The sequence below is a fragment of the Canis lupus genome, chromosome 15 (genome assembly GCF_011100685.1).
Source record: "Canis lupus familiaris isolate Mischka breed German Shepherd chromosome 15, alternate assembly UU_Cfam_GSD_1.0, whole genome shotgun sequence".
Lineage (NCBI taxonomy): Eukaryota > Metazoa > Chordata > Mammalia > Carnivora > Canidae > Canis > Canis lupus.
The window spans coordinates 16,158,889-16,180,053 of NC_049236.1; the positions used below are offsets into that span (position 1 = coordinate 16,158,889).

Here is a 21,165-nt window from a genome sequence, read left to right on the forward strand (position 1 = left end):
TGAACCAGGGGAGAAGGGCGTCAGGGCAGGAGTTAGTCCACTAGGGCCGTCTTAGCCACTGGACTTCAGCCCCGTGAGGTCAGAGGGGTCATTAGAAAAAGCGGTTCAGCGGGACGCAGGTGGGGCAATCAGAATGCAGTGTGGGGAATGAGGGAATGAGGCCTTGAGCGTTAACAGGGAAGTTTGGCTACGAACAGGAGGAGAGGTTGGGTACCAGGCTCGTAGAAGAGCTAAGAGGAGGTTGTTTTTAGAGATGGGAGAGATCTGATAGGTTTACATGCTTCTGTGAAAGAAGTAGTGCAGAAAAACAGTTGAGACCCTATCAGAAAGGAGGTTGCTCATCACGTAAGTCCCCTGAAAAGGAAGTGGGGTGGAGAACCCAGGTGGTGTGAGGGTGGGCTTTAGAAGTGCCATCAGGACGTGCCCCCTCTCCTCTCTCCGTGACAGGTGAGAGGAAAGTGCCTCCTGTGTGTCCTGTGAAATAGGAGGCAAAACTGTGGGAGAAGGTTCGGGGGTAGGGGACTTGGGAATAGTGGACAGTAGAGAAAGTTCGGCGATGCCACAGGGAGGAAGGGCGAGGGCATGCACACTGCTCGCAGGACATCAGCTGGGCGGTTTTAGACACCCATTTGAGGTTGAGGACTCTGATTCTAGGAACGGCGCGAGTCTGTGTGGTTGTGATGCTCTCTAGTCCCACTCCGTCTAGGTGCAGGCACAGAGGAAGGCAGTGTGGGTTTTTCCAGGCAGGGATGATGGAAGGAAAAGGAAGCAAGACAGTTGAGAATATTGGCAAGAAAGGACTGAGGCGATGAACCATGGAATCCAGGTTCCTGTTGGCGGTGTGCCGGCTATGTGGCGAGGACGGAATGCGTGGTACATACCCAGTACCCTTTGTCTTCCTTCCCCACTAAATGGAGCCCTTGGATACCCAGGGGCAGCGGTGTGTACCCAGTTAAAACACCGTAGTTGTTGTTGCAGTTTTAAGTTCCTCATACAGCTAGATATGGTTACGTCCCTGAGTTCTGGCCAGTGAGATAAAAGGGAAAAGGTGGTGTGAGACCTCTGGGAATGATACTTCAAAGGAAATGACTTGCCCGGGAGGAAGTACATTATTCTTGGTGTTTCCTCCTTCCCCTTTCCTAAAATGTGGATGTGATCCTTGGAGCTCCCGTAGCCATTTTGGACCCGAGGTAACCTGGACGTTGGAAGCGACATGCTGAGAGGGGCAGAAAGGAGAAGTCTGAGCCCCTGATGACTTTGTGAAGCTGTGGGACTTTCAGGCAACTCAGATCGCAAGCCAGAGACATAAAAATTTTTTCTTCGTTCAGTTGTGTTTTCTTCCCTGTTTTCATGTAGGTTCCCATCAAAACTTGACTCTTTTAGCCTTTTTAGTGGCCTGTGTCTTGAGATAGAGCAGGAAACAATTTGGTCAAATGTTTCAAGAGAGCATAACAAGAGTTACCAACTTCCTGGCTTGAAATAACAGCGCCCTCATTGCCCTTTGCCCTCCCGCCTCCCTTCAGCCAAGTTTATGTTATAGGGCCCATTTGTTATGTCATTCTCTTTCCTGTCTTTACAGTCTGTATCAGTTAATATGCTTCTGGCTACAAGAAAAAAGAAAACCCAGTGTGAGATATCTTAAATAATGGGATTTATTGCCTCACAAAAGTTTGGAGATAAGGTGATCCTAGGGTTAGTTAATTCACCACCTCAGCAATGTCATAAAGGACTTAGGCTTTTCCCATTTTTCTGTCCTTTTATCTTCAGCATGTTCCTTATAGGCTGACTACCCTAATGGTCGGACAGTGGCTTCTGCAGTCCCAGACATGATGTGTAGACATGAGAACATGAGGCAGAATGTAAAAGACTGTCTCCTCCTTGTGTTTCTCTTCATAAGAGTGAAGAAGTTTTCCTTGAAGGGCTTTCAGCAAACGTAGCCTCCCATCTCCGTTGCCAGAATGCAATGAGCAGCCAGGGGGACAGGATGATGGTGGGAGGCTCAGACCCAGAGGCCTCATCCGTCACGCGAGGGAGGAGGGGCCCTGGCAGGTGGGCAGCAAGGGAATGACTGCTGGGTGAGCGACCAGAAGTAGGGGAGAAAGTGGAGGGAGGCGGCGGCTGGGGTACCTGGGGAGAGTAGAGGTGGTAACGTTGCAAGGTTCCAGCGAGATGAAAGCAAAGTGTATTATTGTCAGTAACTAGGGAGATTTGGATTTAATATTTCAAAGGAAGAGCAGTGGAGGATGTTAAAAAGGTAGAAGGTGTAACTGTGGGAATGAGTGGAAATAGGATAGAGTAGAAACAGCCGTCAGTGCTGAGGTCAAAGAACCAGGAGCTGGCAGCGAGTTTCTCAAAGGACAGGTTGTAGAGGCGGTGACAGCAGGTCTCTTGGGAAGCAGGTGGCCAGGGTCTGGATTGCTAGGCTTCAGATAGGCTGCTGGCACATCGGTCTGGGGCCAGGCCACAGGGGCCTGGGTGGTACTGGCAAGTGGCCCAACCTATCTGTCTCCCAGGGTTCGCATTTTTGGAAAAAAATCCACCCTGGTTGGTCAGGCCATTCTGGAAAGGGGTAGGGCCCTGTCACCTTCCTGCTGGAGCCACTCAGGGACCCTCAGAAGATCGTCTCATGGGAGACCCCCAGGGACCGGGTAAGGTGGAAGCTTGGCTGGGCAGGTGGCTACCAGGTGTGGCAGATGTGCTCAGCTGTTCTCAGTGGCTGCGTCTTGTCCCCAGCCCAGCCAAGTCCCCTCACTCAGCCTTAGTTGTCTGGCTACCTCTGGCACTTCCAGCCGTAGCATCCCAGAGTCAGGAGGAGGGCAAGGCTTCGCGGCCCCTCTACCTGGATGGGGCCTTGGCTGAGGAGGAGTGGGGGAGGCGGGCACCCATTGTAATGGCCAGAGCAGCCGCCCTGTTACTACGGCGTATTTCACTTTTAATTCTGACATATAATGTAATGATCTTTTTTAAGGCCCGATGATATTATCTGCCTGACTAGATTATTGAGTCTTCATCATCTCCAGATAAATTTATGGCCAGGACGAGGCTCAGGATTTATCATCAGTCAATAGAGCTCGATACTCTAACAAGGCGTGTAATAAGATATACATATTTAATGATCCAAGGGGAGGAGCGCTAATGGGAGCCCAGAGTGAGTGGTCCACGGGGCCGGGGCTCTGGCCCAGGGCTGCCATAGCTGTAGGGGCATGCATGTGCTCTTTGCCCTGTGGTCTCCACCTCTGGCCTTTCTCACGACCACCCCAGTGTCATCCTTGTGAAGATCCAGAGGGAGAGGTGGACAGGGAAAGGAAGAGGAGGCAGGAGAAAAAGTGCTGGAGCTGGGGCCTAGGCCTCTTCGGTCCAAGGGGTGTAGTGACACCCCACCAGGGAAGTCCTCTCCCTGCTTCTGGGCCTGGGGTTGGGAGTAGCGGGCAGCGGTGTCCTGAGACCTGTACACCCAGGCCCCTGAGCATTAGGGCAGGCCCACAAGGGGAGGGAGTGCCGGGGCTGCGTGCCCAGGCCGCGCTGATGGTGACGGATGGTTTTTCATTACAGCCTCTCAGGTCCTGCCCGCGCCCTGTGTGGAAATTCTATTTATTCCCTAATTTGTAAAAATTCCCTCTTTATCTGATCCCAATCAGGGCGGGGTAATTGGCTCTCTGGGGCAGCGGCTGGGGTCCTTGATGAAGAGCTATGTGGATGTACCCAGCCTGGCCCCCACCCAGCCCGCCACCAGGGCCCACAATTAATAATGATTTGCAAATGGCAGACAAGCAATAACACAGAAAGATGTGGCGTCCGCGCTGCCTCTTCATTTCCTCCCCTCACAGATATAAATGGCCACAGAACAAAAACCCAGCACTATAAATTCTGGAATTAGTTATTCACTGGGATAAATGGGACCTGGAGCCTCCAGCCCCTCTCCCACCACCCTTCTTGCCTGCTTTCCTGATCCAGGTCTGTCCCCAGGTGTGTTCCTGGGCCTGACCCTTGGCTGCTCTGTATCTCTGGCTCCGGGCTCAGTTCCCCAGGTCCCTCCTAGACCCTTCCTCACCCACCATAACTAGCCCTTCCTGTGTGGCCCAGAGGTGGGAGTGGATCGCTGGCTTCTGTCCCTGCTCTGCGCTACGGTTTGAATGGAGGTCACAGGTCCTACCCAGCCTGGGAGTCTGGATCAGGGTTGGTCTTGGGTGTCTGCTTTGGCATGTGAGACCGATCTGGTCATTCGCCTGGCCAAGTCTGAGTTGGGCTTCTGGTGGCCAAGTGTGATGTAAGTGACATAAGGGCTTTGACGCCTGCTTACTGGCCAGGCTGTTGTGGGATGTTGGCACAGGCGTTTCCGGGCACAGTGCCCTCTCGGCCAGGCACATCCTCTCCCCGCCCCCCAAGTGGCTGTGAGCTGGCGGGTAATGGGCGTGTAATGGCCTCATTTCCATGCCCGGCCTCCAGGAGCGGCGGTAAGTGTTTGATTGCCTTAATTTCCAAACACATCATTATCCCAGCTTTACCAGCGCTTAATAAACACTTTATGAGGATTTTTTTAAAAACATCTTCGGTCCGCATACTTCTCTGAAGTGATAAACTCTAATTAAGTCTAATATTTAAAAATATGGTAATGGTGAGTTGTTTGAATAAGTGGACTGCATTTCTGTAATTTCATTATTACGTAAAACACGCTAATTATTTGGAGCGCGCTTATTACGGAGAGAGAAATCGCCTGCTAATCAAGATGAAATTGCCTTTTCCCCTTATTGTGGAACCACCGTCATCCTTCACCATCAGCCCTGTGGCACCTCCAGGCACCTCGGTGGGGCGGAGGGGGCGGAGGGGAGGGGCTGGAAGAAGGGGTCACTTTGGAGTAGAGGCTGTCAGGGCCCTGTCTCGGGGGGGAGCAGAAGGAGCTGTGGGAGCCGTGTCTGGGGAGAGGGGTCTATATCTGGGAGTGGTGTCAGGTGGGCCAGGGTAGCCCTGTCTGGGCACCCAAGGGGACTGCGTGAGTCATGTCTGGGACGAGGCACAGGGGCTTGTGGGATACCAAGGTGTTACTGCTGGAATAACATTATTATTGGATGTTATTGGAATAGCAACCACAATAATAATCACTAACCCAGCCACTGTTTTAAGCACTTCACAAATAAAAACTCATTTCATCTTTTCAACAACCCTTTGAGGGAAGTAGTTGCTATAATTATCATTATTGTTCCCATTTTAGAAAAGAAGAAACCGAGACACAGAGAGGTGAAATAAAAGCGCGGTAACTTGCTCAAGTTCACAGTTACGAAGTGATGGAGTTTGGATTCGAACCCAGAATCTCAGGATATCCAAGGCCCCCTGCTGGTTCAGTCCTAAATTCACTGCTTTGGCGCCTGTCTTCCTTCTGAGCTGCCATTTGCGGCTGTACCTTTGAATTGTATCCAGCTGTAGTTTGAGGTGCTGGCCCCCAGCAAAGAGTTATCTGGTTAGCAAATAAAAATGTAGGACTCCAATTAAACCAATTAAATCTGAACTTCAGCCACACAACAGATAACTTTTTAGTATAAGTATGTCCCTTCTGGGGCTGGGGACTTATTCCTCTGGCAGGCCCAGCATTGACCCACTGGCCCCTTGCTGTCAGGCATGATGCTGCCACGATGTCCAGACAGACAGATAGATGTAATAACAGAATGAGGTTCTAGAATGTCAGCACGCTGGGGTTCCTGCACCCTAGCCCATCCTTGCTGGCCCCTCCTCCGTGGGCTCTGGCCCTGTTCCTCACCAGCTCCTGGAGATCACTGAGAGAGGGTGCTTCCCAGGTTGGGCTTCTTGGAGAGGAGGCCTCAGGTGTGTCTGAATCTTCTTTTAGGCCACACCCCCTTGCAGGCCCAGAAAGTCAGCAGCTTATCACCCTGCTGTCCCTGAGGTCTCCAGTCCAGTTCGCCTCTTTGATCATTTCATGTTCATTCTCTTTTCCTCGTTCCAACAGACTCACGTAAGGGAATTCTATGTATAATAGAGGCATCGTTTCAGAGGGGTGGGGAACATGCGGACAGTTCAATCAATGCTGATAGGACAATGGCTCTCCATTAGGGGAAAGAAAGTAAAGTTAGATCTTCTATTTCTCACCATATACAAAAATAAATTCCAGGTAGATTAAAAAGTTAAATAGAAAAAGCATTAGAGGAAAATATATGATAGTTTTCTAATAGCGGTGGGATATGGGAGGCCTTTTTCAGTGAGATACAAAGCCTAGAAGCTGCAAAGGAAATGCCTGATCCGTTTAAATGTCCCATAGGAATCTTAAGATTTAACACTGAGGTCGTCACCACCTCAGACCTACGCCACCTCCGATTTGCTTTACCTCCGCGAGTGGGGACTAAGATCCCAGCCTCGGCCCCACACTCTCATCTGCCCCCGTTAAGGTTGCTCGTTCTCTTCCCTTAAAATCTCTGGCCTCTGTCCACCTCTCCATGCCGCCGACATCCCCACCTGCATCTCCACCACCACTGGCCTGGACCGTGGTACAGTCTGCTAATGGGTGCCTGTGCCTTCAGGGTTAACCCCTCCAAGGCTTGATGATAATTCTGAAACACAGATGTGGTCCTGTCTTCCTCCTCCTCGGCTCTGTTAGTGTTTCCCCGTCGGTCCCCGAATAATCAACTCTGAAGCTCCTTAGCTTAGCATGCAGTCTGCTGGGTGTCTTTTTTTTTTTTTTTTTTTTTAATTTATGATAGTCACAGAGAGAGAGAGAGGCAGAGACACAGGCAGAGGGAGAAGCAGGCTCCATGCACCGGGAGCCCGATGTGGGATTCGATCCCGGGTCTCCAGGATCGCGCCCTGGGCCAAAGGCAGGCGCCAAACCGCTGCGCCACCCAGGGATCCCTGCTGGGTGTCTTTTGGCCAGTCGCTGCTGACCTGGCCAGCTTCCTCTCACCACTCCCCTGCCTCTTCCTCACCCCCCACCCACCTGCTAGACTTGCAGGTTTGGGCCCCCCCCCCCCTCCCCCCAGCAGTGTGCCTATGCTGTTCACTATGCCAGGACCACCGGCCCACCTGAAGCCCAGTTTGCTGGCCAGCCCCCTCCCACACACCCTCAGACATCTGCCTGGCTTTGTCCTCTGGGGAACCCTTTCCTAATTCTCGGGGCCTTTTCTGCGCCCCTTCTTCCCGTAGCACTGCTCACACCCCACCACTTACAGGTCTGCCTCTGAGCTCCTTGAGGGCAGGGAGCAACGGAGTCTGTGCGGCCAGGCCTGTGTCCCAGCACAGCCCTTGTGCACCCAGCACACAGAGGTGTCAGTGCGTGTATGCTGAATGAGCAAGTGCACAAATAAATGCTTCTCCAGGAGCTCCCTTGGGCCCCTTTCCTCCTGAGGGTGAAAAAGAGCAGGGCCTGGCACCCTCGCCCAGGCCCTGCTCACCTGCCCTCTACTGTTCAATTCCCAGACAAGTGCAGCTAACTGGAGCCGGTCAGCCTCAGGCCGCTGCCCTGTCGGCCCTGTCGCAGCCCTCACTGGCTGCCCTACGTGGTCTGAGCCACCCTTCCACTGGCAGCTTTGCCAAGCAGGTATTTGGCCCCTTGGGCCCAGCCAACAAGCTCATCCTTTGTCAGGTGCTAGCCTCACTCACCTCTCTGAGGAGTTTAAACGGCTGCACATCTCCCATTATGGCCTTGGCAATATAAAAATATTTCCGACATTAAGAATACTAATGCCCGGGATCCCTGGGTGGCGCAGCGGTTTGGCTCCTGCTTTTGGCCCAGGGCGCGATCCTGGAGACCCGGGATCGAGTCCCACGTTGGGCTCCCGGTGCATGGAGCCTGCTTTTCCCTCTGCCTGTGTCTCTGCTTCTCTGTCTCTCTCTCTGATGACACTCATGAATAAATAAAATCTTAAAAAAAAAAAAAAAAAGAATACTAATGCCCCAAACACAAGAGGGTCATTTTGTCACAAGCTGATAACGCTGCAGGAACATAAAACCAGGTTAGTCTTCTAGAACTTGGAGGTAAGGAAGATCTACTTTGGGGGCCTCCTCCCCTGTGGGCATAAGGCTGTGTGCCTCCCACCCCTTACCTAATTCTACACCATAACGGCTTCAGGTTGACCTCATTAGCTCAGTGAGAGGTGCGGGGGGGCGGGGAAGGTAATGGGGGTTACTGCTGAGCCATGTGGCCCCAGTGCTTCACACAGAGGACTCTCCCAGAGGCCATGTTGTCACCAGCCTCATCCTGCTGCTGCTCGCTCGCTCTCTGAACTTCTGGCCTGTTAAAAGGCCCAGATTTTTCTCTTCGCTTCTGCCCCATTTCCTCATTTTCTAGCTGCACCATTAACTTTTTAAACTGATCAGTAGGTTGCACTGACTCATGAGGTTTCAAGGGCTGGATAAAGAGCCTAGGCTAGAAGCCCGTAACTGCCATACTACTGACTTGGTGAACTGAAACAAGTGTGTTCCCCAGTCTGGGTCGGTCTCTTTCTCTCTCTCTCTCTCTCTCTCTCTCCCTTTCCCTCTCTCCCTCTCCCCATCGCTCTCCCTCTCCCCTCCCCCCCACCTCTCTGTCTTGTAGTGGACCAGTTACAACAAGTTAGACTCCAGAAACCTCAGTAAATGGGATCAGTAGTCAGTGTGAGTTCGTGGAATGAATGATGGTTTCATCAAGTGTGCTGGCCTGTCATCTGTGCCTTAGGTTATACAGTATATACCTTCTACCGTTGGGTCATCCAAGAAACTAGCATCCTTGCCTCCCCTCCAAGAAAAGGAAGTATTCTAAGCCTAAAGCACGGACAAAGACGGGGGTGGGGGTCACCTGCACAGTGCTCACAGTTAACACGGGTGGTGTCCCTTGCCACCCCTAGTGGAGGAACCTGAAGAAAAAGGAACTTAAGCATTTGCCACAAGTACACAGCCAGTGGGCAAAGTTAAGACTAGAAACAGATCTATCCTTGTCATTTTCAGAAAACAGTGGTTCCTGGAGATTGGAACACAGGGATCGGGGGTAGAAAATGGCAGAGATGAGACCAGAGACAGCAGGCACCCCTTTGTACAGGCCTTTGGCTCTAAGTCCTTTTAAAAAGAGGATAGCCTTGAACTTGGGGGCAGCAGGAGCCATTGAAAGGATTGAGACAAGGATGTGATCAGATTTGTAAGATCACTTGGGCTACGAGAGAATGGATTAGAGGGAGAAGAAAGAGGGTAGGTTGTGTAAGAGCAAGAGTGATGGGGTCTTCGCTGGGGTGAGGGGGGCTGCCCAAAGGAAGGGAAGTAGATGATGAATAAGATGAAATCCACAGTTGATACTTGACATTTGGGAAGGGAGAGGGCGAAGTGTCAAGCCCAGTTTCTCAGGCTTCTTTGGGAGCACTTGAGGTGCTGTTCACCGAGATGGGGGAACACTGGGTAGTGAAGACGTGGGGAAGGAAATTGGCGCATTGCTGCATGTTTTGAGTTTGTCTGGAAATCTAGAGAGAGCTGTTCCGGAGTCAGGGGAGGCGCAGGCAGGGGACGGCGATGTTCAGGGCGATGTTGGGGGCTTGCCGAAGCGCCGGTGCCAAGCGCCCAGGGGTCAAGGACAGCCGGGCCAGGCACAGGTGGGAGGTCAGCGCTCGCCCACTGGATGGCTGGAGGCCTGGGGGAGGGGCCGGGCACACTCGCTTGGGCCGGGGGAGGTAGATTGAGCGATTTGTCCGGCAATGAGGGAGGAGCCAGATGAAGTCAATAGAAAACTAATTTTCTTTTCTGCTGGAAGAAATGAGGTGTGTGGCCGCTGGGTAATTGCAGATAACGAGGGGACTTATTCTTAATATGCACAGCGGCCGTGGTCCCCAGAGTACAGGAGACAGGAAGGATTGGAGGTGCCCTGGCAAGGCCAGACTTCTCTGGGAAGAAAATCACCCTGTCGTAGCCCTGTAGACGGTGCCATCACCACCCGCGGACCTTCCTAAACCCACCTGCTCCCGGACCCTTCCCGCCCCATGGCCAACCCGCCCTCCTGCACTGCCCTCCTGCCCCCTTCCCCTTCCCGTCAGCTGCCTCCTCCCTTCCCCCGCCCTCCACCCTCTACCCCTACAGCACAGGCACACGCACTAAGGGAGACAAATGACGGGGCCTCAGCTGAGCGGGGCGCGTGTCCGGCCCATAAACCACGGGGATGGGTCACGTCTGGAGTTGCCATGGTCGCCACCACCCTCCCATCCGTCTTCCCACTGTCCTGCCGCAGACCAGCCCTCGTGGCTTCCTGAGTCCCTGGAGGAAGGTGTCCCCACGTCTGGGTCCTGCGTCCACTTCTCTGAGCCCACATCCCCCTCGGGTACATTCACGTTGAGGCCTGCGAGCCAGGACCCTGCGTGACAGGGCTCGCAGTCGTGTCTGGCTAAGGACGCAGGGACCTGGGCTGACCGGGACTCCCGCCACCACAGCCCTTTCCTAGCCCCGTTGGGCCCTGTTTCCTAGTCTGAGCTTCTGGCGGGGTCAGGCTGGAGGGCTCAGTGGAGGGGGTTAGGCCTTGACAGATGCGGAGGCCTCCTGACCCCACCTTGACCTTGCCACTGCCCGCACCTGATTAGGACATGGAAGTATAATGCTTCTGCAGTCGCAGCATCGATCCCAGGAGGGCTGGCAGCCGGGGGGCCTGGTTGCGGCCCAGGAGCATCTGCGGGGGGCGGGAGGCGGGAGGCGGTGGGAGGAGAGCCGGCCGTGCTCTGGGCAGCGGAACAGAAGACCCCTGGGCGCTTGGCCCATTTCTGCCCTTGGCCGCCTGTAGGGGGACAAGTGTTGGGCAGCTGCACCTCCTGCTGGTGGCATCGGAACAGGTCCTAGCCCGTGTCTGTGATACTGAAAGCCCAGGGTACTGTACTGCCCCTGCAGCTGCCGGGGTTCCAGGAGTTGGCGCGTGGACTTTCTCACAGGGACCAGTGCTGGAAAGACCGCGGGGACGGGGACAGGGACAGGGTCTGCAGGAACAGACATAAGATAGAGCTGGAGACAGGACTGACGCCTGACTAGCACCAGCTTTGAACGCAGCGGGGTGGAGAGGCAGGGCGCAGCCGGGGTGCACAGGCCCGCCTAGGAGCACTGCGGGCCAGGGTATGGGGACCGCGAACCCTCGCCGCTCTGGGGTACGCAGGAGCAGGTGCCCAGGACCCAGCCCGGAAGTGCCAAGGCTTGTGCCTCATTACCAGCGATTATGGCCCAGGGCCCCATCTCTCACACGCACGCAAGTGCCGGCAAAGTCACCCTGGCCGTGGGCGTGATGAATGGCCGCACAGTAATGAAATGGAGACATCAAGGCGGGTGGCGGGAAGACGGAGTGTGGCGGACGGGCCGTCCCCACGCGGCGGCAACAAGAAGGATCGCCCAGCGGCCGGGGGCCGTCAAGGGAGAAATTACACATTTACTCTGCCTTTTTCTTACTGCGACGGTGCCCATACATCACCGCTGGGGCCGGGGCGGGACATGCCGGCCAATTTCCAGCATGAATTATGGGACTGAGCAGCACGGAGACACTTCCTGCCGGCCTAGCAGGAAGCCTAACCTGAGGCTGGAGACGCTGCCACCAAGGGACAGGACCCCTGGCTAAGAGCCTGTGGCTCCAGAATCTGAGCCTGCTCCCCTCCCCCACCCACGTTAAGAGCACCCATGGGCACAGAGGGGCAGGATCTGGGACCCATCTAAATGTCTTCTCTTTCTCTTCTTAGATGACTGCAAGAACATTGCCAACATCATGAAGACACTTGCATATCAAGGCTTCATCTTCAAGCAGACATCAAAGCCATTCTGATTGGCCGAGGACGGGATGGGGCAGGACAGGGTAGCTGCTTGGCCCAGCCCAGAACCCTCCTTTCCCTCACCAGAGGGGAAAAGGGAGAGTGGCACAGCTCTACATCCAGAGTGTCCCCCAGCCTGCCCTGTGGGCTTATGCCCTGGGTAAGGGCTTGGCCACTCGGCCCCTCTGGAGCAGACACTTTGTGCCCCCCTGCCCCAACCCCTCAACCTCAGCCCAGTATTAGCCCCTCCCATTGTGGGCCTGGGCTAGGGGAACCCAGGCACTCACCGCCTCTTCCCTGGTACACAGGCTTCTGCTGGGGCCACCAAGCCCCCCTGTGCCCCCTCCCATCTGTAGTGCATGGTGTGTGGTGCCCCCAGGGCTCCAGGACAGATCAGGCCCCACCTTGTGTCTACCCCCATCCCCGCTGTGAACGTGCCACTGAATAAAGTCGGGGAAACAAGGCTCTGGGTATGTGTGGACTGGGGGGCTGCTGTGCTGAAGGCCACCGGTGTGGCCGGCAGCCACTGGAGTACCTGGGAGACCCTCCCCAAGTGAGCACAGCACCATGGGGACTGTCTGAGCATAAGGCAACATTCAAAGTTGCTGGTATCTGAGGCCACTACTGTGTGTGAACCATCTTGAGTGCAGAACCAAGTACAGGTGTTCGGGCAAAGCTGGCAGTGGCAAGAGGGCTGCTAAGGGCCTCTGCACAGGCAAGTTCCAATGCCACCCCTGTGCAGTGGGTGTGGCGACCAGCTCCTGCCCACCCTCCCAGCCAGGGGCATCACAAGAGGTGGGAAGGAAGAGGAAGCAGCCCAGTCCGACTCAGCAGTTCTATTTACACAGCAGCACCCACACCCCGTGTGGCCTCTTATGGCTTCTTGGCTTTCTTCACAGAAGAGGAGCTGGAGGCCGATTCCCGTCGCTTCCTCTGAGAAGACACAGAAGGTGCTGGGGTCAGTGGCCCCCAAAGCTCGATTCGGGCTTGGTGCATGCATTTCACACTCAGGGCAGGTGATACCCACTGGCCACCCACTCCTACCCTCCATCTCAGGACCCATCAGAGTGACCACTCCCAGTGTGGGCACTAGAGGGAGCGGCGGGGCCCGTACACACTGGGGCGCTTGCTCTTCCGCTGAGCCAGTCCGTGCTCCCCTCACCCAGCCAGGCTCTTACCGAATTGGGTGTGAGGGGTGCGCCCACCACATCAATGATGGTATCCTTGGTGGGGTCAGGGCCGAGACCGGGTTCAGGTACTGCTGGCTCAGCAGAGGCTGGGGCCGGGCCCGATGCCGGTGTGGCAGGGCCCCCCAGCACGCCTGCCCTCGCCAGGGCCTCGTGCCTGTGCCGCAGCATCTGCAGCTCGTACTCGCAGTTGGCGCAGGCCTGCTTGAGCTCGTAGAGCAGCACTAGGTCACTCCGCAGCTCGTTGAACATGTGCACCAGCTCCTCCGTGGGTGTCGGGCTCAGCTCTGTGGGTGGTGGGTGGAAGGTGTTGGCAGAGCCAGGGGGTGTGAGGAGGCCAGCCACAGGACATACCCTCTCCTGCCCAGCCCCCACTCACCCACACCAAGCTCCAGCAGCATCTGCTCCAGGGCCTTGATCTTCTTCTGTCCTACAGAGCTTGGCAGCTTCATCTGCAATGACCCAGGCTGCTAAGCCCTCTCCCGGGCAAGTGGTTAAGAATGAGGGGGACCAAAGGCAAGGGGGAGCAGAAGAGAAGTGAACCCCTGGAGGCAGCTCTACATCCAAAAAGGAAATAGCCAGCAGGTGGAACAAAGCAAGAGCTTGAGAGCTTTGACTTCAGCCTGGCCACATCCCGAGACCTCCCCACATGCAGCACATGGCACAACCTCTCGTGGTGCTCCAGCGCCACCCCTGCAGCATGCAGGCTGCGGGGAGCCCGGGGCCCGGCACGACCACGGAGGGGCACATACCCGCTGGCTCCGCAGGGTGACGCCTGCAGACTTGAAGTCCGGAAACTTGATGCCTGCAGTCTCCGGAACAGCCTGGGGGAGAATAGGTTATGGAGACCAAGGTGCGGCAGGGACAGAGCCCAGGGTTAGTCCCACACACCCTTCTAACGCTGGGTGCTCTCGGAGCCCTCCACCCTGAGCTGGGCTGACTGCGCTTCCGCACCGGCTTCTCGGCCTCCTTCTTCTGGGGTAGCTTCTTCTTGGGGGCTTTGCGTTCCGTGCGCCGCTGCTCCGCAGTGGTGTCTGCAGCCGTTATCAGCTTCTGCAGGTCCTGGCTGCGCTTCTCCCGCTCCTTCTTCCGGGCCTCGATCTTCCGCAGCTCCTGCAGCAGATACTCCTCCTCGGCCACCTGGGAATGCAAGATGCAGAGGTGAGGGCAGACGGGAGGGAGTGCAGGTGGCGGGGGTGCGGGGCCACTGGGCTGTGAGGGACTCCAGGAGGAAAGGAACCACGGGGGAGGTGGGGGAAAGGGTGCAGGACGGAGGCACCCAGGCCACGAGGCAGAGGCGGCGAGGCCTGGGGCTGACCTGCTCCGGGGTCCGGTTGTAGAGCCGCTCCAGCTGTTCCTTCCGCCGCCGCTCATGCCCCGCATCAAACACTGGGATCTTGAGGTCTGTGCCTGGCACGGCCCGCACGTTGGCAAGCTTGGCACAGATGTGGTAGTACCGCTCCTTCAGGTCCTCCACGGAACGCTTCTGAGGATGGGGATGCGGTCGGGAGGGAGGATGAACGGCCAGGGCCCCTGGAAGGGGTGGCGGGAAGGCGGGGCCTGCCAGGCCCAGGGCTGGGCACACAGGCAGATGCCTGACGCCCGCTCACCTTGAACTGCTGGTGGTCGTACCGGTCATGGATGACCACGAAACGTAAGTCAAAGCGGCGGCTGAGGTCAAAGAGATGGTCGGTCTCTGCCTTAGTCCAAGCGTCGTCGTGAAGGTACAGCTGGTACTCCTGCTCTGAGTACACGGGAACCTGCACAGTCTGCTGGCACAGAGGGGGGCACGCCATATCAGGTCGTGTCCAGGCCGCCCCAGCCCTGGGGACCACAGCCCCTCCTGTTTACCGCCCGTCCCTAGGCTGGACCAAAGCGAAGCCTGCCCTGGCAGCCTGGGAATAATGTTTCCACTTGACAAAACCCACGGCTCGCCTAGACACCTCTGGCTTGGGCCCTGGAGCTACTTCACCATGCCTTCTGCTGCGGAGCCTCAGTACCAGGATGTGTGCTCCTGTCCCCACGGCTAAGGTGAGGGGCTCACATGTAAGTGCTCCTGTGGAGTCCAAAGGTTAACTCTGGAGTAGAGCAGATGCCTAAATACTGGAGAAAGGCCCAGGATCCCCTAGTGCGTGGGACACTTGTCTGAAGCACTCCTGCCACCCAGTGGTCACAATGAGACTTGCAGCTCTTCTCTACAGAAGAGGGGCCTGAATCCTACTCCCAGCACATGCTGCCCCACACCCGGCACCTGCACCCAGCACAGCGCACATGTCCCTGCTTCCCCGCGGCCACGCTCCAACTCCCAGGTCTTCATCAGGGACAAAACGCAGCACCAGCAGCAGGGCCCATAGTCAGGAGTCCAGGCCTCCAGGAAGGAGTCGATGTCAGGCTGGACCAGGGAAGCCCCTTTTCTCTCTCCAAGACCACACTGGCTCTGAACCTGCTCTCAAGACCCTATTGCCAGCTGCCTCTTGGACTTCTCCCAGAGGTCCCACATACACCTCAAACTTTGTATGTTCAGATGATGGATGTGAACCAGACTTACTGTGGTGATCATTTTGCAATATACACAAATACCAATCATGATGTGCACCCGAAGCTAACAATATTGTGTGTTGATTATACCTCAACAGAAATATATGCATGTGTTTGGTACTGGACTCATCACCCTCCCTCGAACCTCTAGCTCTTCCAGTTCAGTTCTCATGTCACCATTAGCCAACACAGGTGCCCAAGCAGAGGCCTGGGAAGCAGGCTCCCCCTCCCCTTCCAAAAGCTGTGGCTTTACCTCCAGAATCTCTATCTCCACCTGCCACATCACAGTCCAGAACAGCACCACCTGCCTGCATCAGAGAAACAGCCTATCCACTGGCCTCTCTGCCTCCATTTGATCCTCCTCCAAGCAATTCTCCAACTGCAGCCAAGATGTGATCTCTCGGACCACTGTTACCTAAAGGATAGCCTGCAGACCAGTGCTGCTCCCAAACTGGTACCACTGGTCCGTGTATGTTCAGAGTAGACGATTAGAAACCTTTATGACAATTTCACAGAAATCACATGCTACTGAATTGAATATGAAGAAATATAGGGGACGCCTGCGTGACTCAGGTCGTGATCTCAGTGATCTCAGGCTCGAGGATCAAGCCCTGTGTCGGGGCGGTGGGGAGGGGTCCCTGGTCAGTGAGGAGTCGGCTTTTTCCTCTCCCACTACCCCCCACAGGCTTCTGCTCACTCTCTCTCAAATAAATAAATAAAATCTTAAAAAAAAAACACACACACACACGGACTTATATTTAGTTTTTTCTTTTAATCTTACTATCTTTATCAGTCTGATGGATTGGAAATATTCTTTTAAAGTCCTTCATCATAGATAATTTCAGAAGCATTATTCTAGAATAAATATCATGTCACCCAACCATCTCTTACTAAAAGTCTCAGAAGTTCTCCACTGCACTAAAAGTGCCTTCTAGATATTCACAAACTCCTCAAGAGCAAGGGTTGTCTGGTTCATTGCCTATCTTCAGGGTTCAGCACAGGGCCAGGCACACTAGTATCAATATTTACAGAATCAACCAATGAACACATGGGTGCATGACCTGGCCTCTCTCTGCAGCCACTGTCCCTTGTGCATCTGAAGTAAATGACTAGCAGTGTCGGGAACACAGTAGGCTCTCCCCCTCAGCCTCTGTTGTTCTTGCCTAACGTGTGTTCCCACTTCCATATTCTTTCTTCTACATAGACAACTTCTCATCCTTTTGCTCTCTTTCAGGCAGTAGCTCCTCTAGGAAGTCTCTGGTTTCCCAGGCTTGGTTAAGTATCCCTCCTATGCATTCTAATCCAATTAAAAGAAAAAAAAAAAACTAAAAAACTCAGAACTATGTAGCCAGTCCTGCTCTCTCAAGGAGCTCACAGTCAGGTGAGGAAGATATCCCTTCATTCAACAAATATTTATCCTGGGCCTGCCAGACCTATGCTGGGAACACAGTGCTGAATAAGACAGACAGTGGCCTTACCTTCTCAGAGTTCACAGTCCAGCTTGAAAATATAATTTAGTCCAGAGTGGCAAGTCTGATGACAAAACTGTAATGAGTGACACCTGATCCAGCCTGGGGACAAGGCTTAGTCCCAGAGCAGGTGACAGGAGACACTAAAGTTACTTTGAAAGAGGAGAGTGAAATGATCATGATTCTCTTTTTATAAAGACCACCCTGGCAGCAGTAAGGACAGATGGGGTGAAACCAGAGCCTGGGAAGCCAGCTGGAAGGCTGTGGAAATAATCCAAGTGAGAAGTGAAAAAGCCTGAACTAAAAGTACCAGTGGAAGGGAGAGAACAGGGCACACACATAACTTTGGGTTAAAACCACAAGACTTGGCACCTGGATGAGGGGTGAAGGAAGATGCCATCACAAGTGACTCCTGGGTCCCAAGCTGGAGCAAGAGTGGCTGGGGAGCCACAGACTGAGAGTGGGGCCCCAGGAGCAAGCAGTACTGGAGGAACAATCATGAGTTCACCTTACTCCATTCTCCACCTGTAGTCACCATGATCTTTCTAAGACTCAAATCAGATCCGACCCTACTCTACTTAAACATCGGTCGGTAGCTCTCCAAAGATATTAGGGCAGAGCCCAGATTCCCGAGCCTGGCTGCCAAGCCCTGCCTGACCCGGCCCTGCTGACCTCTCAGGCCTCACCTTCCACCAAGTCCTACCCTGGGCTCTAGGCTTCATCAACAGGGAAATGCCGGCAGCCTGCCATTCACGTGACTCCTTTCTCCTTATGCCTTTGCTCCTGCTGGCCCCTCTGCCTGAAAAAGTCACCACACTCCTTAACATCACCTGGTGACATCCTTTAGGGCTCAACTCCAGCTCTAACTGCTCCAGAAGCTTCCATGACCTTCAGGTCCTCCCCAAACAGCATGTATCCCACCAAACTATAATTGCCTGTGCCTCTCCCTACTCCCTCCCCCACAATATCGAGAGTTTTTTGTGGGCCAATATTGTTTCTGATGCATTTTTGTGTCCTCAGTGCTGACTTGGCATGAAGCAGCATTTACCAAATACAAAATGAACATTCTGGGGATCCCTGGGTGGCTCAGCGGTTTGGCGCCTGCCTTCGGCCCAGGGTGTGATCCTGGAGTCCCGGGATCGAGTCCCGCATTGGGCTCCCTGCATGGAGCCTGCTTCTCCCTCTGCCTTTGTCTCTGCTTTTCTCTCTCTCTCTCTCTCTCTCTCTGTGTGTGTGTGTGTGTGTGTGTGTGCGCGTCTGTCACAAATAAATAAATAAAATCTTTTAAAAAAATTCTTTGGTCTTTTCCTCAAATTGTGTCATCCAACCTTCCCTCCCATTAACTCAACATCTCACCTCTTGGTTGTCTTTTCTCAATCCTACACCTCCAGCCTCTCCCTCCACTGGACCTGAGGGGGTCTGAGGATGGTGGTGAGATGGAGGAAAACCAGGTCTCCCTGAGCAGATGAATGATGAGTCACACCCAGATGTGCTCAGTCCAAGAAGCCCGTGAGCCATCCAGGCAGAGCTGTCAAGGGACAACTGGCTACACTGGCCTGAGGGACTTGAAATCCTGGGATCAGGCCCCTACTGTTTTCAGCCTCCAAGTCTAGGCTGCTCCAGGCTGCAGGGACTGTGACACCATATTGTATACTGGCTTGAACAGCCTAGGAAATCCTAGCCTAGCCCGGCTCTGCCTCTCACTGGCTGGGGTAGTGTGGATAAGGCCCTGTAAGGCCCTGCTCTATGTGGGCCTCAATCTAGACCAGAGATGATTCAATTTGGACTAGGATGCCAGCACAGGGAATGAAGAACAAAGGCAGACGTGATTTATTATGGAAACAGAATCAGGAGGACTCAATGACCACACATATCGCAGAGATTTAGTTCAGGTGCCACCTTCTCAAAGAGGCCCACCATGACCACTTTATCTAAATTAGGCCTCCCCTAAGCCTACAAGTTCACTCTCAACTCATTTCATATTCCATTCATATCTGGCTTCATTCTACTGATGGCTCTTATCTGAAAGAACCCAATTTATTTGCTCCCGTGTTTGTTATCTATCTTTCCCTACCTCCTCTGTCCTGTTGTTGACTGAAATAATTGGGAGACTATAGGAGAAGTCAAGGATGATTCCCAAGTTTCGGGTCTGGGCAGCTGGATAACCAGTGGTGACATTCACTGATAAGAGTAAGGAAGAAGGGCAGTCCCGGTGGCGCAGCAGTTTAGCGCCGCCTGCAGCCCAGGGGGTGATCCTGGAGACTGGGGATCGAGTCCCACATCAGGCTCCCTGCATGGAGCCTGCTTCTCCCTCTGCCTGTGTCTCTGCCTCTCTCTCTCTCTCTCTCTGTGTTTCTCATGAATGAATGAATGAATGAATGAATGAATGAATGAATAAATAAATCTTTAAAAAAAAAAGTGAGAAAGAAAGGGAATGGATGAGTTCTGCTCAAGGATACCCACTTGATCTGAAGTACCTGCGGGGCCTTCAGAGAGAGACATTAAGTAAATGACTGTTATCACTCTGGCCTAGAGATATTAGGTGGGGTCCCTGGCATACAGGGGGCAACTGAAGCCACAGAGAAAATGAGACACGCTAGGGAGAAAGTGCAGAGAGACCAGGACACAGCTCCGAGGAACCAAACAGCAACATTTGAAGGGCCAAGAAAAGCCACCAAAAACCAGACCAGGTCCAGGGAAGGACAGGATCCCACAGGCAGAAGAGACCCACAAAGTCTCACTTGGCAGGCAGTTGTCATGTGGACGGAGCCGGTAGCCGTGATTGAGACACAGACTGAGTGCGCCTCTGGAGCCAACCCCAGGAGGCTGAGAGCTCACAGGAGGCGCTCAGAGGGGGTGAGCAACCTTGGCCCACGTCTGAATGGCGGTGGCTCACCTTATTGAACCTGGCGAAGGGGTAGTCCTTTCCCTCCTCAGCTGCCCGTCGCCAGTGGAAGAACATAGCTCCATCCTTGCGGGCTGGGTTGGTGAATGGCATCCACTTCCAGGGCCGCACCTTCTTAGAGCCCAGCTTGGCCTTCACCGTGCGGTAGCCTTGACCAGTGTCACTGGGTAGCAGCGGGGGTGCATCCCTGGCAGCAAGGTTCGGAGAGATGAGAGCTTAGAGTCGGAGGTGTGTAGGGAACCTTTGGGCCCAGGCTGAGCCACCCTAGAGGAAGTCGCATCCTGGAGTGGGAAGCCTGGGCTCCTCCTGCACCCTGCTAAGCAAATGGGAGGCTTGGCCGGGGAGGGCCGGCAGGGAGAGAACTAGCAGAGAAAACCAGGAGACGGGGGCACGCCGGGGGAGGGGGGACCAGGCCCGGGGCTGTGGGGTTCCAATACTTGCTTCTTGTCGGAGTAGAGCAGCGCGTAGACCTCCCGGTGCATGCCCTCGGGCCTCTTGAAGGTCAGTGTCTCGGAGGACTTCTTGGACTTTTTCTGAGAAGGGAAGCCACAGGATAGGAAGCACAGCCTGGACCCCTCCTTCCCTGAAATTCTCTAGCTAGGCTAGAGCTCAATCCCCGCCACAGGCAAGGGCGGGCTATGAAAGCGCGCCCGGGGGCACTCCTCCGACCCGTCCGACTAGGAGATCCGTTTCCACCGCCTCTCGGCAGGTGGCAGCGACTTGGGGCCACCACCCCCCGACCCCACAAGCGTCTCTGCTGCTCCGCTCATCGCTGACGGGGTCGCGCCGGTTCCCACGCGTGCCCCACACCTCGCCGAGGCAGCACACGGTCTCCGTCCCCTGACGTCACCGCTCTGCCCCCCGCCCCCCTCCCAGGACCCAAGGCTCCCGGCCGCCCCGCCACCTTGTCCGGGTTGATAATGTCCTTCTTGCTGATGGTCCCGGAGGCTGCGTCCCCCTCTGGGCCCCCGAGTTCCAGGATGTCCCGCACATCCGCGCCGGTGGCCATCGCGCCGGAGAGCAGGGGGAGCGCCCCGAGGTCAGGGGTCAGCGCCTGGGGAGGGAGCAGGCTCGGGTGAGGGGGGCGGAGCCACTGCAGCCCCCCGGGAGCGGGGAGAGGCGGGCCGCCGGCGGGAGGGCAGCGGGCGCGGGGCGGGGCTCCGCCGGGGTCTCCCTCGCGGCCCGGCCCGCCGCCCAGGCCCAGAGCCTCCGCACCCGGATCCCCCGACGGCCGCCGCCGCCGCTCGCCTCTCCCCGCAGACCCGCGGACAGAAACTTCCGGCCGTGCGCCCTCGAAACTCCGCCGGCAGGAGCACTTCCGGTGTGCGCTGCGC

At 55.2% G+C, this 21,165-nt stretch overlaps 2 protein-coding genes across 10 annotated transcripts in view; one reads left to right on the plus strand and one right to left on the minus strand.

Moving 5' to 3' along the window:
- Positions 1-12,195, plus strand: part of ERI3 (ERI1 exoribonuclease family member 3) — a 128,073-nt gene extending 115,878 nt beyond the window's left edge. For 8 of the 9 annotated variants that reach the window (XM_038558312.1, XM_038558310.1, XM_038558306.1 and 5 more), the window contains one exon: positions 11,664-12,195. In XM_038558312.1, coding sequence (XP_038414240.1) covers positions 11,664-11,746 — 83 coding nt within the window. In that variant the 3' untranslated portion in view covers positions 11,747-12,195. Of the gene's footprint in view, positions 1-5,209; positions 5,818-11,663 lie in introns of all 9 variants that reach the window. The other variant, XR_005370299.1, reaches the window with a different exon arrangement.
- Positions 12,196-12,552: 357 nt separating this feature from the next.
- Positions 12,553-21,139, minus strand: DMAP1 (DNA methyltransferase 1 associated protein 1). Its single transcript, XM_038558303.1, has 11 exons — positions 21,047-21,139; positions 20,736-20,885; positions 20,273-20,364; positions 19,823-20,018; positions 14,530-14,688; positions 14,238-14,405; positions 13,874-14,059; positions 13,672-13,743; positions 13,299-13,371; positions 12,911-13,206; positions 12,553-12,665 (listed from the first exon to the last, which is right to left on the minus strand). Exons 2-11 carry the CDS (start codon positions 20,838-20,840, stop codon positions 12,606-12,608), a joined length of 1,407 nt encoding a protein of 468 aa, XP_038414231.1. The 5' UTR covers positions 20,841-20,885; positions 21,047-21,139; the 3' UTR covers positions 12,553-12,605.
- Positions 21,140-21,165: the final 26 nt, after the last annotated feature.